Source organism: Perca flavescens, chromosome 18, assembly GCF_004354835.1.
Source record: "Perca flavescens isolate YP-PL-M2 chromosome 18, PFLA_1.0, whole genome shotgun sequence".
Lineage (NCBI taxonomy): Eukaryota > Metazoa > Chordata > Actinopteri > Perciformes > Percidae > Perca > Perca flavescens.
In genome coordinates this window covers 30,657,825-30,676,266 of record NC_041348.1, presented here as the reverse complement: position 1 = coordinate 30,676,266, position 18,442 = coordinate 30,657,825, and the positions used below count along the sequence as shown (strand labels likewise).

General features: G+C 42.1%; 1 protein-coding gene across 1 annotated transcript in view; it reads right to left on the bottom strand.

The window, feature by feature from the left end:
* Nucleotides 1-2,928: 2,928 nt before the first annotated feature.
* nt5e (5'-nucleotidase, ecto (CD73)) overlaps nucleotides 2,929-18,442 on the bottom strand; it is a 41,093-nt gene continuing 25,579 nt past the window's right edge. The window contains exons 4-9 of the mRNA XM_028605724.1: nucleotides 14,096-14,293; nucleotides 8,683-8,837; nucleotides 7,213-7,321; nucleotides 6,627-6,776; nucleotides 5,650-5,850; nucleotides 2,929-4,740 (exon numbers count right to left, since the gene is read on the bottom strand). Of these exons, the coding sequence (XP_028461525.1) occupies nucleotides 4,574-4,740; nucleotides 5,650-5,850; nucleotides 6,627-6,776; nucleotides 7,213-7,321; nucleotides 8,683-8,837; nucleotides 14,096-14,293 (980 nt within the window). The 3' untranslated portion in view covers nucleotides 2,929-4,573. The remainder of the gene's footprint in view (nucleotides 4,741-5,649; nucleotides 5,851-6,626; nucleotides 6,777-7,212; nucleotides 7,322-8,682; nucleotides 8,838-14,095; nucleotides 14,294-18,442) is intronic.

The following is an 18,442-nucleotide window of genomic DNA, read 5'->3' as shown; positions in this document are numbered from 1 at the left end:
CTATATCAGAAATCTGACAAAAGAATGTTGAAAAAAAGGGACAAATGTTGGAAAACGCTGAAAAAGGTGATAAAAAAACATCAAAAAAAACTTCAGGCTCAGCAAAGTTCACTATCAGATGAACTGTTTTGAAAATTGTTTCTTAAATTTCATGTGTTACAAAAAGACAAATGCTTGTGTGGGTTTCTGTATAATGTAAGAATATAAACTCAGAGAGAACCTCCGTGTGATCCTGGGAATTATTTTGTCATAAAAGTCAGTGTAGTATGTCATATTGAAACCGCATGAGTTCATTCAGGGAGACTATAAAAAGAATGACTCATAGAAACATCATCTCATGCACCATGTTCAATAAACCTATTTCACTCTTAATGTCTCTCCTCATTGAAGTATAGTATGTCGATCAAAGTCATAGTGTAGTATGTCAAAAAAATACATAAAATACTCAGTAGTATAGTATATCCAAAAAGACAAGTTAAAAGAAAACGTTTTAAAACACACTCATAGTATAGTATGTAATTTAAAAGTCATAAAAAAGTTGCATTGTGACCACTTCTCCTGTGCGGCCTTCAATCGTACCCTTGCCTCCTAAAATAGTCCTCAGTCATCAGAACCTTGAGAACTCCTGATGCTAGATTTGGTTTCAAAAATGGTAACATGTTAGTTTAATTCCTCCTCCCATCCCTGGAGGGGGGAGTCCCTGTCAACCTTTGTTTGAGTGAGGCATCCAACTGGTTTCATCTCAGGACAAGACTGGGGTTAAACTGGGAAGCTCTTCTCACTGAACAACGGAATAGAAAACGATGAGAAGCCGACAGTGTCCTGTACGTGACCCGGGCTGTTTCCAGCTCTGTGTCGTCATCTCTTCTCGGAACTAAAGAAGCAGAAGGAGAAGTGTTTCCACGGAGTCCTAACGTGCTAGTTTTCAAGCATCTTGGCAGCTCACGTCGGTGCAGACCGGTGCCAGCTGTGTTTACACTCAGTGAACGGACTAATAAGGACTAGCCCAGCATTAACAGGCAGCCAGTGTGGTTCAAGGAAATCCTTCACACAGAGGACACCTTGTTCTCTCAGCTCGGAGAACTCCGGTTAAACCACGCTGGGGGGAGCAGACACAAGAGTCTGCTGAGCACTGCTTCTGTCTGAGATGACGTTCAGTACATATAGGCGTAATTAGCAACTTATAAATGAGGCCCCTGGAGTTTTGTTGCTTTTTCCAACATTGTCACCTTTAATAAAAAAAAAAAAGAATCAAGTTTTGAAATGTCGTACAGTTTAAATTTTAAAACGACAGAGCACAACAAATCAGACATAAAAGGCAAAGTCATATGCATACGTACAAAAATATAACTGAACTTAGTCTGCTAAGACTCGCAAGTCTGTGAAATATGATAGAAAAGGCTGCCATATATTCAAAAACTTGTCAGTGTTTCCTCTCATTGTTTACCTACATTTTCTCAAGTTTCCAGAAAAACGTAACATCTCTGAGCCGCTGGGAAACTGAAGGAGGGTTTGGAGACTTCCGCTGTAAAAGAAGTTGACATCTGGCTAGTAAAGATTAGATTAGAATCAGAGATGAAACTAAGAATCTCTTTCTGTGCCAAATTTAGTCAAACTGCCTTGTCTGGGGTCCCAAAAATAGCAATTAAAAAAGACAATTCCGGCGCAAAACAAACCTAGGGGATAATAACAGATGTGTACCGAGTCGACCGTTTTCATGCTAAGCGAATGTGTTTGTAGCTTGAAAGAAGCTAGCGCGGACAGCTGATTAGCTTACAACGCTAGTATTTGGTGCACAGGGAAAGTAAAAATAAATCACTAAAAAGGCTCAAAATATCACCACACTTCCACGGTAGCATAATGACGGTCCCTAATGTGAACCGAAGCATTGACAACTTTGTAAGTGTACAGACAGTTTATTAAACCGTGGAAGTGTGGTGATATTTTGAGCCTTTTTAGTGGTATAAAATAGCGATTAGTTTTTACTTTCCCTGTGCGCCGAATACTAGCGTTGTAAGCTAATCAGCGGTCCGTCGATTAGCATGAAAACATGTCCCAGAGAACGACAGAGTGGGTACACATCTGTTATTGACCCTGTAGAAATATATTGGGTTTAGAATAAGAATGTCCTGTAGCCTGGGATGGCCTCGCTGTCTCCTCCTGTCTGGCATGTGTAAGATAAGACAGGTTCAAATTTAGGTTTGTTTTGCGCTGGAATTGTCCTTTAAGGGGCATGGTTGAAAATGTGGAGCCTCCGCAGAACCATAAATTACGCTTAAGTGTGGACGAAGTGGCATTGTTCGCCTTTTGACCATGTCGTTTTTTCGAGGTTACGTTCCCTTTTTTTCGAGGTTGCTTTCAACAATGTTTTTCGATGTTTTTGTCGCTTTTTTCAATCCATGCAAACATGTCCCGGGACCTCCCTAGATATTTCTCCCTAGACCCCCACCCTCGCTAATATCTGGGGAGATATTGGAGCCAAAAGAAACAAATATGGACAAAGAGTGCAGAAACCGGAGACCTTCATTTCTTGTACAAAGAGTGTTTTTATTCCACGTTTCTGGACAGAAAGTTGAGGATTTTCCAGCTTATCTCGATACAGTCGGTTTTTCTTGAGGCTGCCACCTAGTGGCCGTTACAGGAACCCGGCTGTTACGTTAAACCTCGGAGAACAAAAGACGCACCAGCGCGTCCAAGCCAGTGATGTAGTCTACGTGATCTGCAGGTATACGCAGTGTGCCCACTAAGAAAGCTCCAGGATGTCCATATCCCCTCTTAAAAATGCCCAATGACACGCAACAATTATATCTTTGACATATTTTGAATTGTCATCTGTGTTTATCTTCTTCACATAGGCTAAATAAAGGGATTTCCACTGTACATTGGTGCATAAAAGTCTATCTGAATGCAGGAAATGAAGTCTTTGACACTCAAAATAACCCTGGGGGAGGACACCCAGACCCCCCCACTAGGATATGCCCCCCTCCCCCAAAGGCAGATTCCGGCCCATTTATTTTTAGGCCAATATATTTATAAACAGGACAGTATATTGTTAGAATATATTTGTGAGAGTAAGAGTAACAGGTTTGTAGAGATCATGATGCTGACCTTGCTGCCTTGTTTCCCAGGGTTATGAGAGGCCATCTGGTTTTACTGTGATTTAACATAAAGGGAGTCTGAGATTATTGCCTGAGAAAAAAGCTCTTCTCTGATCAGGGGGGGAACGAGGCAACAATGGTCAGTGTTTTGCAAGCGCGTGATTTGTGACACAGAGTATGAAAATGACCTGACTCATGGAGAACTCCTTAGTTTGTAGGAGATTAAAAATATACAGGTGTTCGGACCCAACAATAGCGACTTGTCTCTGTTGAGCTGAGAATGAGAGAACTCAGGGTCATGTTTTCATACGGTGTGTTACATATCGTTAGCCGACTGGAGCCAGAAGATCGGGACTACATCCTGCTGAGAACAGCACCACGGATGGAGCAGAGAGAATGGATAAAAAGTGAAAGTTCTGGGTTAGCCGGCATCAGATGCTGGAGGATCTCTGTCTGTTTTCTAGGTTTTTAGCGATAGGCTATTTTGTCTTGAAGTAAATCCTTGTGCACAAGTTTATTGTATTTTGCAATATCATTCACTAAAGCTTGTTATTAACTTTAACTGGACGAATCTGGAGTCTTATTTTGAATCCTGAGTCTAATCTCTCTGATCTACCAGTAAACAAACACTATTCAGTGACCAGAGAATTGGAGTCAGATTAAGTCTGGCCTTTTTAGGGCCGGACCGGTCATCGGTCACATTTTAGATTTAAATCCAACAATACCCACCATGATATATTTATATATAATGCTACTTTTGTGAACACAAGACTTTTGTACACTCATTTCAAGCACCAAAACAAGTGACTGTAGGTATGTTTTCACAAGAGATATGAGAAATACTTCCACTTTAGCGCCAAATTATCGCTCTGGGACAAATTTGGGCGTCGCTATACAGAAAGCTGAATTTGTTCCGAACATTTTGATATAAAACACACAGGAATCAGTTATAGCCCAAAAAAATATATGTCAAAATGCCCTTAGACCTTGGAGGGTTAAGTTGCCTTGGCTGTGGTTTCGGCTGTTTTGGCCAAACTTGTCCACACGGAGTAGGGGTGCACCGATCCGATATTGAGATCGGATATTGGTCCAGATATTGACAAAATTGCTGGATCTGGGATCGGAAAAATGAACAGATCCACGAGGCCGATCCAGTTTTGTTAGTTTTCATTCCCTCTGTTGCACGTGTGTCGCATGCTGGAAGAGTTTAGTGTACAAATAAATAAGGAAGGTAAACAGTTTATTATTAATTCAACAATGGTATCGGATCGGTATCGGGTATCGACAGATACACAAAGCCCAGGCATCGGTATCGCTATCGGGACTGGAAAAGTCGGATCGGTGCATCCCTAACACAGAGTTGGGGTTTTATCTTTTCTTATAAAAAGAATTGTCCTTTGTTAGTTCTTCATGTTCACGTGCAGTTTGGTTAAAACCCTTTTTCCGTCCTCTTGTGTTTCTGGGTAAAGTCAGCCCTACATGTCCCCACACAGAGTCCACAGCAGTCCCAGTAAAACCAGTAAAACCAGCGGAGCCTTTCGTCCAGAAGCCGAGTTGTAGAACTTGATGCGTCCTTCGACAGGCGTATAAACTACCTTCCTTTTCGTGATGTAGCTGGACACGACCGAAATGTCCAAATCCCCTGGAAAAGGAAAAGGAAAAGGAAAAGGAAGTGAGGTTCAGATGCACGGTGTAGGATTGTTTTGTTAAGAGTATAGTGTAAGGCCTCTGATTTCATGACCTGACATTTCTCTCTCTCCCTGTTCTTTACTGGGCCATGAGGAAGCATTCTGGACTTGGGAAAGGATAAGACATTATTAAAATTGAAGATGCAGCAGTTGCTCAAAAAAGATGATTAAAACTTGAACCAAAAGAAGGATTCCTTTCCCAGATGAACAGGGTGAGACAACAATGGTCAGTGTTTTGCAAGCGCGTGATTTGTGACACAGAGTATGAAAATGACCTGACTCATGGAGAAACTCCTTAGTTTGTAGGAGATTAAAAATATACAGGTGTTCGGACCCAACAATAGCGACTTGTCTCTGTTGAGCTGAGAATGAGAGAACTCAGGGTCATGTTTTCATACGGTGTGTTACATATCGTTAGCCGACTGGAGCCAGAAGATCTGGACTACATCCAGCTGATAACAGCACCACGGATGGAGCAGAGAGAATGGATAAAAAGTTCTGGGTTAGCCGGCATCAGATGCTGGGGGATCTCTGTCTGTTTTCTAGGTTTTTAGTGATAGGCTATTTTGTCTTGAAGTAAATCCTTGTGCACAAGTTTATTGTATTTTGCAATATCATTCACAAAAGCTTGTTATTAACTTTAACTGGACGAACCTGGAGTCTTATTCTGAATCCTGAGTCTAATCTCTCTGATCTACCAGTAAACAAACACTATTCAGTGACCAGAGAATTGGAGTCAGATTAAGTCTGGCCTTTTTAGGGCCGGACCGGTCATCGGTCACATTTTAGATTTAAATCCAACAACGGCACCTACACGAGTTCACGAAAAAAAACACGCAAGGAGACAGAAACAAACGTCTCACCGCTGTCGTGTTTGACCTTCTCGTCTCGGATCATGGAGAATCCGTCTCCGCCCGTCACGAGGTAGGACGGCAGCACCACGACGTAGACCGTCTCATCCTGGACCGGTTCGTAGCGAGGAACTCGACACTGTGTGCAGAGGATGCTGAGGCTCTTCACCCGATGCCCCTCGGGTTTGGAGAAGTCAAACTCAACATGAAATCCTGTCGGGGGAGGTCGACATTGGGGTTTAAATTACACCATGGAGCGGGATGGGTGTCACGGTACCAAAAATCTAGCTGTCGGTACCGATACCACCAAAAGTACATGATGCTCGATCCCAAAGTCGATATAGGGAGAATGTGATTTACATGTAATCTGGAGAAAATGTCCATCTTCTATATATACAGTACAGGCCAAAAGTTTGGACACACCTTCTCATTCAATGTGTTTCTTTATTTTCGTGACTATTTACATTGTAGATTCTCACCGAAGGCATCAAAACTATGAATGAACACATATGGAATTATGTACTTAACAAAAAAGTGTGAAATAACTGAAAACATGTCTTATATTTTAGATTCTTCAAAGTAGCCACCCTTTGCTTTTTTTGATAACTCTGCAAACCCTTGGTGTTCTCTCAATGAGCTTCATGAGGTAGTCACCTGAAATGGTTTTACCTTCACAGGTGGGCTTTGTCAGGGTTCATTAGTGGAATTTTTTCTCTTATTAATAAAAAAGCAAAGGGTGGCTACTTTGAAGAATCTAAAATATAAGACATGTTTTCAGTTATTTCACACTTTTTTGTTAAGTACATAATTCCATATGTGTTCATTCATAGTTTTGATGTCTTCAGTGAGAATCTACAATGTAAATAGTCATGAAAATAAAAAGGAAACACATTGAAAGAGAAGGTGTGTCCAAACTTTTGGCCTGTACTGTATATATATATATATATATATATATATAGAAACACAAATAGGAATGATGTTAAAATTACCGGACACTTGGAGGAACTCTCCGCTGCTCTGGCCGTAGCGTCTCACCGAGTGTTCGAAGGCTTTAAACAGCGTGGAGCCTTTCAGCTGCACCAGGTCGAAGGTCCCCCCGAAAGGTAAGATGGAGATCAGGTCCTCCATGGTGATCGAGCCTGTACCGACAACACATCAACACCGTTTTATGGAAGTTCCTCTGACAAAAACGGTTATCAAAGAAAACACCCAAACGTCAATGATTGGGCGTAGTTTCACTCTGAGGAAATATGCAATATGAAAATACACGTCGATAGGATTTAAAACACGGGCGTCACACTCTAGGGCCTCGCAAATTGAGATCCGGCCCACGTATTAACGTAGGTTCCCGGTGCGTTTTGACCCGCCTAGATAAACACATGCAGATGTTTTTCTAAATCCTCCTGATGCAGATGTTCTTTCGTTCTTGCTCAATTCTTCAGTAGTTGTTGAGAAGCCAAACGGAGGGATGAATGAATGATTTTCTTTGCATGTTCTGGCTCTGCCTAATAAAATATTTCTCCTTTTTTTTTTTTTTTTTTTTTTTAAATGCTTCCATGGAAATGATTGCGTTACCGTTTCGGGTGCGTTCGTCCACAGACGTGCGGACGCCCCCTCCGTTGAAGATGCAGGCGCTGACGTGGTTCCACCGTAGAGCGTCTGCCGACCGGACGTTGTTGTCGATCTGAAGAACGGAAATCACAAGCAGATTGTCTCGGTGACAAGGGCGTAACTTTGGGTTCAACATGGGGGGGAGATCTCTAACTATCTATCTAGGGCGACAAAAACATCGGAAAAATGGTCGAAAAGAACTCGGAAAAAAAGAGACAAAAATGTCAAAAGGCTACAGTTGTGGGGAAAAAGCGACAAAAAAGCACTAAAGACTTTGAAAGAAACTATTTAAAAAAGGCGACCACCCCCCCTCTAAATTACTCCTATGCTCAGTGACACATGGGTTTTATTTTTAGTTGATCATGTACGATTTATATGTATAACATAGATACATATATCCTGAACTTTGGTATAAATTGTATTCTATCCTATTTATTATGTTGATGATGGATATATTCTGTATGTGTGCTGTGTGTGGCTGTAGCACTGACATTTCCCAATTTGGGATCAATAAGTCTATCAAGTGGCCGGGTTGGCTAAGTGGGTAGAGCAGGCGCACATATACTGAGAGGTTTATGCCTCGACACAGAGGTCCAGGGTTCGAGTCCGACCTGTGATGATTTCCTGCAGGTCTTCCCCCCTCTCTCTCACCATTAAAGGCAGAAAAGCCCCAAAAAATGATCCCGGGACATGTCGGCATGTATTGAGAAAAGCGCCAAAAAAAAAGTCTGAAAAGGAGACAAAAACTCAGAAAGAAGCAAGAAAAAGCTCAGAAAAATGCAACAAAAACATACAGAAATGTAGGAAAACCCCAGATTATTGGATTATACCGGATTATTGTGGGGGCTGTAAATTGTGCCTTTGTATGTATGTATTTGTTTCTGTATTTGTTTTATTTCATATTAATATTTAAATATGTTTCTATGTATGCACCCAAGCAAAGCAAATTCCTAGTGCGTGTTACGCTGTTTGGTGTTTTAAGCCCCCAACGTCGACTTCCAGGCAGCGCTGCCTGGAAGGCACTAGGATTAGGCAATGGTTAGGGTTAGGGTTAGGGTTAGGCGCCTGGAAGTCGATGTTGGGGGATTAAAACACCATCGAGCGAGTGCTATGTACCTGGCAATACATGTTTTTCTGATTCTGACGATATTAAACGTAAATGTTACCATCTGAGGAATTGTACCAGAGTCACTGCAGCTTCACCCTCAAGTTGTTCTCGGGTCCAATTTTTATTTCTATTTCATAAATAAGGGTTTCGTTCACATTCCCCGTAAATAACTAAAATAATAATAAAATGGTTTCAAAACAGTATCCTGACGACACTTTGACATATATATCAGTCTGTGATATCCATCAACATCCTGTACGTTCTTCTCATCTTAACTCTGAACTATTTTGTTATCATGTACTCCCGTTTCCTGGTTAAATACCTACCATGGCATCACAGATCAGGTTTCCCAGGTTACACTCCCGAAAGCGACACTCCTCAGTGGTCCCGTTCAGGAAGACCAGAGTCTTTCCCACCGTCTGAGCCGAGAAGTTGGCCAGATTCTTTTTCCACTCCTCCACGTCGGCAAGAACATCCGGATCTGGATTAATCATTGAGCCATTCAATTTAAGAAATAGATGAAGACATCAATGTTATTTATTTCATGTCTGAAAAAGAGCTTTAGGAAAGTATTTAGGCCTTTAGAGGGTAACTACCGTTTTTTTTTTACCTGTTTTTAAACCTATGTTCCTATGTGTTTGTGTCTAAGTGACTGATGGGAACAACCATCTCTGACATTAGTCCAGTATTAAGAGAGATCGCTGCTGTCGGCAGCAGAGAAACAAGCTACAGTGTGAGTTTATAGGACGATTGTGCAGCTTATATTTACCTTCATAAAAGTGCTTGTTTTGCCACTGACAGACTCAGATTAATATTATAAGTGTCTGACAACATTATGGAAAGGATTTCTAAGGAGGTCGACCTTTCTGTTAAAGAGAAAGATCCCTTTTTTTAAACATAAAAACATCCGCAGAATTGCATTTGCTAAACCCACCAGAAAACATATCTCTGTAGGGATCCTTTCCATAATTTTGTCAGACACTTAGAATATTAATCTGAGTCTGTCAGTGGCAAAACAAGCACTTTTGTGAACATAAATACAAACAATTGCTCTATTAACTTACATTGTAGCTTGTTTCGCTGCTGCGATCTCACTTAATACTGGACCAATGTCAAAGATTGTTGTTCCCATCAGTCACTTAGACACAAACACATAGGAACACAGGGTCCAGGTTGAAAAAAAAAAAACGTAGTTACTCTTTAACATACAGAGAGTGGGGGAAAAACGTCACATCAAAAAAGCTGAGAAAGATAGGAAATGTTCTGTTGTCTTTAATAAGGCTGTAATGTTACGCAAACCATGCGTAGGCTATATCTAGCTATGGAAAGTAATGTACTGTAATTCGTATGTATTCCACATATTTTGTCATAAGATGGGGAGCGGAGTTCGCTTTCCAGGAAAAACAAAAATACTTTCACCCTGGAAACACGTGTGCGTTTGTCAAGAGTGTTTAAACCCATCGTTTTGGTGCTCAACTTAAAGGTCCCATGGCATGAAAATTTCACTTTATGAGGTTTGTTAACATTAATGTGAGTTCCCCCAGCCTGCCTATGGTCCCCCAGTGCAGTGATTTTCAACCACTGTGCCGCGGCACACTAGTGTCCTGTGTTCCGTGGGAAATCATCCGATTTTACTTAATTGGTCCAACAAATCTTTTTATTGAGTTACTGCAAATAATTTTCCATTGTTGCACATCTGTGCCTCAATATGATGACTGGCAGATAAATTAAATAATATTCTGTGTCAGTAGGTGGCAGTATAGCACAATAATGACCTTGTTGATTTAAGACGATAGAATTACTGCCAGCAGGGCAGTAATTTTGCGACAAAAATTTGAGACTGTGCGACCAGTAAATTTGCCGCCTTTTTTTACACGTTAAACGTTGACATTTCGGTACCTGAGAGCGCGTAAGCGCAAGCTTACCTGTCCTCTCTGAGAATTGACGGAGAGCAGAGCTCTGACACACACACACACACACACACACACGCAGAGCTGCAGACGATGCAAACTACGTCGGCTCTGCAGTTTTGTTGAAGTCACAGTGAGTCACGGAAACGCCGATATGTTACACTTCCTCGGAGCAAAGCAGGCACAGCAGTGGTTTCTATGCCCTGGTGACTGACTGATAGGCTGAGGTTGTAAGGCAAGGCAACTTCATTTCTACAGAATCTTTTGGTTGTGCCCCTAAAATTTTCAGTTGGGGGCCACTATGCTCCTGATGAAAAAAGTTAGTCTGGAGCCCTGCTGCCACCTTTCGGGGCAGCAGGGAACGCAGGGGGCGTTCAGAAGATGATGGGGGGGCGTTGGAGCAATATTTTGGAATGGGGGGCGTTGAGGTGCCCTTGGGGGGGCGTTTGTTTGAAAGCTAATTTAAACCAAAGATTCACAATAACAATACATGTTTACACTTAAACTACTAAAAAGTCTGTAACGTTAAAAGCTGCCAGTTTACAGCACTGCGACTGGACGAGACCAGTATCATAACTCTTCTTCTCTTCTGTGCTTCTGTCAGCTTTGTTTGGCGCAGCTCTGTGCTGCCTTCAGGGAAACGGGACGTCAGAGCATCATCTTAAATGAACTCTGTACCACATGAAGCTGCGTTCAGATTTAAAAAAAATTAAATAAATAAAAGCAATCGCCGCGACGTCCTGTTCTATTCTTTACCCCCTACCCCCTACACCCCCCCACACTTTATATTTCACAGTAACAGTTTTTCGTCAGATTGTTTGTAGAACACAATGTTTCCTGGACCTCAAGGCAGCTTAATTTCACGAGAGAGAAAGAAAAGCGACGTGCAACATATATCGACTGTGCTTTGTTTTTTGGCAAACGGCAGCAACCAATCGGAATATAGACGTCCTTCTCGCTGGCTGATTCTGGAGAAACATACGATGTAAACTTTTGTTCCTACCAAGACATTAGTTCCATGAAAATGGAGGGAAATCTCATAATCGCCGTTGCTGGGTTCCCCTATCATTTATGATGTGACGTTGTTTGCGTATAGGGACCAGTTAACGTGCCGTCACATGGTCTCTAAACAGTCCGCTCACGGTGAAGTCCTGCACGGGTCAACAGCTGGCGGCTGCTCGCTCTGCCTGCATTCTGCTGCGGTTCAGCGGCTAACTGCTAACAGACACCGCTGTGACCAACAAACAATACAAATGATGTCCTTATATATGTAATTTATAAAAGGTTTCTAGTGTCAGTGTATTGGCCGTGCAGTGGCTGCTTGTGCTTTTTCTTCAATCGTGTGTTGAACATGATCGAAGAACGCTCCCACGTCAGAGCGGCCAAAGCGTCAAACAGCTTCCTCGGACTTTTTGACAAGCGTCCTCGACAGGGCGTCCAGAGCTTCTTTGCAGCTCGAGTCGGCGGCGGTGTGTACGTACAGTTAGGGGACCACTCAGGTCTATATAAAAGAGACTTCAGATACAGTATTAGGGGACCACTAAGGTCTATATAAAAGAGACTTCAGATACAGTATTAGGGGACCACTAAGGTCTATATAAAAGAGACTTCAGATACAGTATTAGGGGACCACTGAGGTCTATATAAAAGAGACTTCAGATACAGTATTAGGGGACCACTAAGGTCTATATAAAAGAGACTTCAGATACAGTATTAGGGGACCACTGAGGTCTATATAAAAGAGACTTCAGATACAGTATTAGGGGACCACTAAGGTCTATATAAAAGAGACTTCAGATACAGTATTAGGGGACCACTAAGGTCTATATAAAAGAGACTTCAGATACAGTATTAGGGGACCACTAAGGTCTATATAAAAGAGACTTCAGATACAGTATTAGGGGACCACTAAGGTCTATATAAAAGAGACTTCAGATACAGTATTAGGGGACCACTAAGGTCTATATAAAAGAGACTTCAGATACAGTATTAGGGGACCACTGAGGTCTATATAAAAGAGACTTCAGATACAGTATTAGGGACCACTGAGGTCTATATAAAAGAGACTTCAGATACAGTATTAGGGACCACTAAGGTCTATATAAAAGAGACTTCAGATACAGTATTAGGGGACCACTAAGGTCTATATAAAAGAGACTTCAGATACAGTATTAGGGGACCACTAAGGTCTATATAAAAGAGACTTCAGATACAGTATTAGGGGACCACTAAGGTCTATATAAAAGAGACTTCAGATACAGTATTAGGGGACCACTAAGGTCTATATAAAAGAGACTTCAGATACAGTATTAGGGGACCACTGAGGTCTATATAAAAGAGACTTCAGATACAGTATTAGGGGACCACTGAGGTCTATATAAAAGAGACTTCAGATACAGTATTAGGGGACCACTAAGGTCTATATAAAAGAGACTTCAGATACAGTATTAGGGGACCACTAAGGTCTATATAAAAGAGACTTCAGATACAGTATTAGGGGACCACTAAGGTCTATATAAAAGAGACTTCAGATACAGTATTAGGGACCACTAAGGTCTATATAAAAGAGACTTCAGATACAGTATTAGGGGACCACTAAGGTCTATATAAAAGAGACTTCAGATACAGTATTAGGGGACCACTAAGGTCTATATAAAAGAGACTTCAGATACAGTATTAGGGGACCACTAAGGTCTATATAAAAGAGACTTCAGATACAGTATTAGGGGACCACTAAGGTCTATATAAAAGAGACTTCAGATACAGTATTAGGGGACCACTAAGGTCTATATAAAAGAGACTTCAGATACAGTATTAGGGGACCACTAAGGTCTATATAAAAGAGACTTCAGATACAGTATTAGGGGACCACTAAGGTCTATATAAAAGAGACTTCAGATACAGTATTAGGGGACCACTAAGGTCTATATAAAAGAGACTTCAGATACAGTATTAGGGGACCACTAAGGTCTATATAAAAGAGACTTCAGATACAGTATTAGGGGACCACTGAGGTCTATATAAAAGAGACTTCAGATACAGTATTAGGGGACCACTGAGGTCTATATAAAAGAGACTTCAGATACAGTATTAGGGGACCACTGAGGCCTATATAAAAGAGACTTCAGATACAGTATTAGGGGACCACTAAGGTCTATATAAAAGAGACTTCAGATACAGTATTAGGGGACCACTAAGGTCTATATAAAAGAGACTTCAGATACAGTATTAGAGGACCACTAAGGTCTATATAAAAGAGACTTCAGATACAGTATTAGGGGACCACTAAGGTCTATATAAAAGAGACTTCAGATACAGTATTAGGGGACCACTAAGGTCTATATAAAAGAGACTTCAGATACAGTATTAGGGGACCACTAAGGTCTATATAAAAGAGACTTCAGATACAGTATTAGGGGACCACTAAGGTCTATATAAAAGAGACTTCAGATACAGTATTAGGGGACCACTAAGGTCTATATAAAAGAGACTTCAGATACAGTATTAGAGGACCACTGAGGTCTATATAAAAGAGACTTCAGATACAGTATTAGGGGACCACTGAGGTCTATATAAAAGAGACTTCAGATACAGTATTAGGGGACCACTGAGGCCTATATAAAAGAGACTTCAGATACAGTATTAAGGGACCACTGAGGCCTATATAAAAGCATCCAAAGAGCACCACGTCATGGGACCTTTAACTGTCGTCGCTGCATGACGCTCACATTTTATTCGGCAAAACTTAACTACAAACTGCCGCTGATATTAGCTCTGTATTCGAAGGATATGGTACGAATTGGTGTGTATAATACATATGTTGCTTTACCCTGTGGGATCTTCCCGTCCAGCAGAATGGGGTTTCCTTTGGCCGTCTGCACGTTCCCAATATCGTCAAAGGTCACCTTAAGATAACCCAGATATTTTCCAAAGGCGTAGGCCTGCACGACAGGAACCTCCCGCCCGTCGTCTGAGCTCACCATGAACGGGTAATCACCTGCACGGACTTCAGAAGAAGGAGGGGATCCTGGGAAATAAAGTGTGGAGAGAAAGAACGATTAAAATCGAGAGTTCTGACTTTATTGTCAGAGTTTAAACTCACACTGGTCCTCTTCTTTTGTATTCTGTTAACTCGTTAAAGTTTAAGGTTGTAGTGTTTGAGGTGTGAGGAGTACAAAGGTGATTTCACAAAATTAGTTAATGACTCATTTTTACAACTTAATGAACGCTGACACATTCCCTTCAAGAGTTTGCCCATTTCAGTTCATTCCTTTGAACTGTTCAGTTTGGTAGTGATTACATTTCAGTGGAAACTACAATTAAATTAAAACTAACTAGTGGTAAGTTAGTGGTCTGACCCACTGCTGCTGGGTCTAACGTTAGAGGTCTGACCCACTGCTGCTGGGTCTAACGTTAGAGGTCTGACCCACTGCTGCTGGGTCTAATGTTAGAGGTCTGACCCACTGCTGCTGGGTCTAACGTTAGTGGTCTGACCCACTGCTGCTGGGTCTAACGTTAGAGGTCTGACCCACTGCTGCTGGGTCTAATGTTAGAGGTCTGACCCACTGCTGCTGGGTCTAACGTTAGAGGTCTGACCCACTGCTGCTGGGTCTAATGTTAGAGGTCTGACCCACTGCTGCTGGGTCTAACGTTAGAGGTCTGACCCACTGCTGCTGGGTCTAACGTTAGTGGTCTGACCCACTGCTGCTGGGTCTAACGTTAGAGGTCTGACCCACTGCTGCTGGGTCTAACGTTAGAGGTCTGCTGACCCACTGCTGCTGGGTCTAACGTTAGTGGTCTGCTGACCCACTGCTGCTGGGTCTAACGTTAGTGGTCTGCTGACCCACTGCTGCTGGGTCTAACGTTAGTGGTCTGACCCACTGCTGCTGGGTCTAACGTTAGTGGTCTGACCCACTGCTGCTGGGTCTAACGTTAGAGGTGTGACCCACTGCTGCTGGGTCTAACGTTAGAGGTCTGACCCACTGCTGCTGGGTCTAACGTTAGAGGTCTGACCCACTGCTGCTGGGTCTAACGTTGGTGGTCTGACCCACTGCTGCTGGGTCTAATGTTAGTGGTCTGCTGACCCACTGCTGCTGGGTCTAACGTTAGTGGTCTGCTGACCCACTGCTGCTGGGTCTAACGTTAGTGGTCTGCTGACCCACTGCTGCTGGGTCTAACGTTAGTGGTCTGCTGACCCACTGCTGCTGGGTCTAACGTTAGAGGTCTGACCCACTGCTGCTGGGTCTAACGTTAGAGGTCTGACCCACTGCTGCTGGGTCTAACGTTAGTGGTCTGCTGACCCACTGCTGCTGGGTCTAACGTTAGAGGTCTGACCCACTGCTGCTGGGTCTAACGTTAGTGGTCTGACCCACTGCTGCTGGGTCTAACGTTAGTGGTCTGACCCACTGCTGCTGGGTCTAACGTTAGAGGTCTGACCCACTGCTGCTGGGTCTAACGTTAGAGGTCTGACCCACTGCTGCTGGGTCTAACGTTAGAGGTCTGACCCACTGCTGCTGGGTCTAACGTTAGAGGTCTGACCCACTGCTGGTCTGCTGACCCACTGCTGCTGGGTCTAACGTTAGAGGTCTGACCCACTGCTGCTGGGTCTAACGTTAGAGGTCTGACCCACTGCTGCTGGGTCTAACGTTAGTGGTCTGCTGACCCACTGCTGCTGGGTCTAACTGTCCCTCCTATACTACCTGCAACTCCGAGAACGTCTCCTGAGCTGCTTTGGGCATTTCATTTATATGGCACCGACATTGAAATGCGGGGGACATGACATCACTCCAAGAAAGAGTTTGAACACATCATCAATTACCTGCCTCATGACAGCCACAAAAACCCCAACAGTGACTGATCTCAGACAGAAAAACAACTTCTGAGAAAGTATCACCCCTGTGGTCACGATGTCAACACTGGCATTACGTTTGGTATGACTAACACTGAACCAAACCGCTCTAAATCTGATTACTCAACTCTGTTATGTCATTATAATTGTGGGGGACTACAAATGGAAAGTAGCATAATGCTAAATCTGGTGCAGCCATCTTTTTAATGTAACTGCACATTGTCCTGCTAAATAAACTAAACTAAACTAAAACTAAACTAAATGAGTCGTCTGTCAGGAACACACTTACTGTCTTACTCACGAGCACAACGTGTGAAAACACAGGTCTTACAAATACTGGACGGGACTGATCATCTAATCGCCACTTTAGGGAATGTTGTTATAAGCTGCTCACTGCTGGTTTAGAAATCATCGCCCTGTCTATGTCAACCAGCGGTGGAAGAAGTATTTAGATCCTTTACTTCAGTAAAAGTACTAACAACACACTGTAAAAAATACTCTGTTACAAGTAGAAGTCCTGCACTGAAAATGTTACTTAAGTAAAAGTCTGTAAGTAAGTACGTTTACCAACAGTGGAGGACATGTTGGCGCGTGTTAACACAGCCTCCCTCTTTAATTCCTTCAACCAGCTTCTAGAAAAGGTCAGCTCGTATCCAAAAACCTGTTGGTATCCATGTCTTTCATAATATTTCAAATATATATATTTATTTTCTTTTGGCCCTGCAAACTGTCAGCTGGTTGGTTTCAAGGGGGTAAGCCTCACTTCAGAACTCGAACCTCCTATTTTGATGCTACCAAGCCATCACCTCCCGTTAGCATCCCATTGACTGCCATTCATTTTGACGTCACTTTGACAACAAATAACTTTACATTTGAAGCGTTTAAAGACTCTATTTGTCTATAGTTTATTTCTAAAGAAACACAACAATGTATAAAAGGCTCCAAAAGCCCGCCAATAATCAAAACTGCCCGGGGGTAATGAAGTCAAAGAGTTAAATTGCGGTGGCAAGCAAATATCTGTTAAGATGTGCATAATTACAAAAAAAAACATCCCGAAACCCATGTAATGTTTTGAATCTGCATAAAGTTTTGAACAATACAGCCGATTAACTCATAAATAACAATAATATTTACATGGATAAAGACAATTGCATCCAGAAAAGGCACAAATTGTTGCCGAAAAATTTCCCAGAATGCAGGAAATGAAGCGTTTGCTGCTCAAAATTCCCTCGGTTATAATTTGTCCCCCGTAATGTGGAAACGTTTTCGCTATAGGTGGAGATCTAAACACCCCCCCGCCCCAATGTTGAACCCAAAGTTGCACCCTTGCACTGATACCAAGTTCATGTTTCTTTTTCTTTTTGTGTCATGTGAATTTTACAGCACAAATCACAAAAAGGAGGTCTTGAATGCATCACTGACTAGTCAGTGCTGGCCACAGAGTAGCACGCCACCTGAATCCTTGAGTTGCTGTGGCCTGAGGTCCAAACCAACAACTGTTTTCCTCGCCCTGCTCAGTGACTGCTCACTGCTATTTGTATAAAACACTAAAGTGTTATTTATGGAGCACACCCACATGTGCGTTTACTCCCGGGCTAACCGCGACTAAGTCAACTCAAAGTTTCCACTCAGTGTGAGGTGCTGCAGCAGAGTAGAATAAAACCATAACAAGCAGTTTAGGATCTTTGCAAACAGACCAGTTCTGCTCAGTGAAATACACAAGAAGATCAAGTTAAGCAAGTTATAAGCTAACTGTAACGCTCATTTCCTCAAAACGCCACGCCTCTGTAACCTGAAGTCTCTTAGTCTTCTTAAATTCATTGTTGGAGATGTCAGGAAGTTATGATGCTACAATATCTTCCACTTGGCGAAAAAAAGAGCTTAAAGTGTAGGGCATTTTGACATATTGTACTTTTTACACCACTACATTCATCTGTTACAGCTTTAGTTATTAGTTACTTTACACATTAAGATTCCTGCACACACAGAACACATGTAGTTTATAAAATCTGATGTTTGATTCTAAAGTAAACTAGCCGACAATATAACGGACTACAAGTCCAGCTGAGATGATGAGACTGTTTGGATCTTTTACACTTTCTAAAATGGGAGGATTTTACTTTACTTTCAATACTTTAAGTTCATTTTCCTGATGATACTTACAGACTTTTACTGAAGCAACATTTTCAATGCAGGAGTTTTACTTGTAACAGAGTATTTTTTACGGTGTAGTATTAGTACTTTTACTTAAGTAAAGGATCAGAATACTTCTTCCACTACTGATCAATACCACGTTATACTGTATGACCACCAGGAGACACACATTAG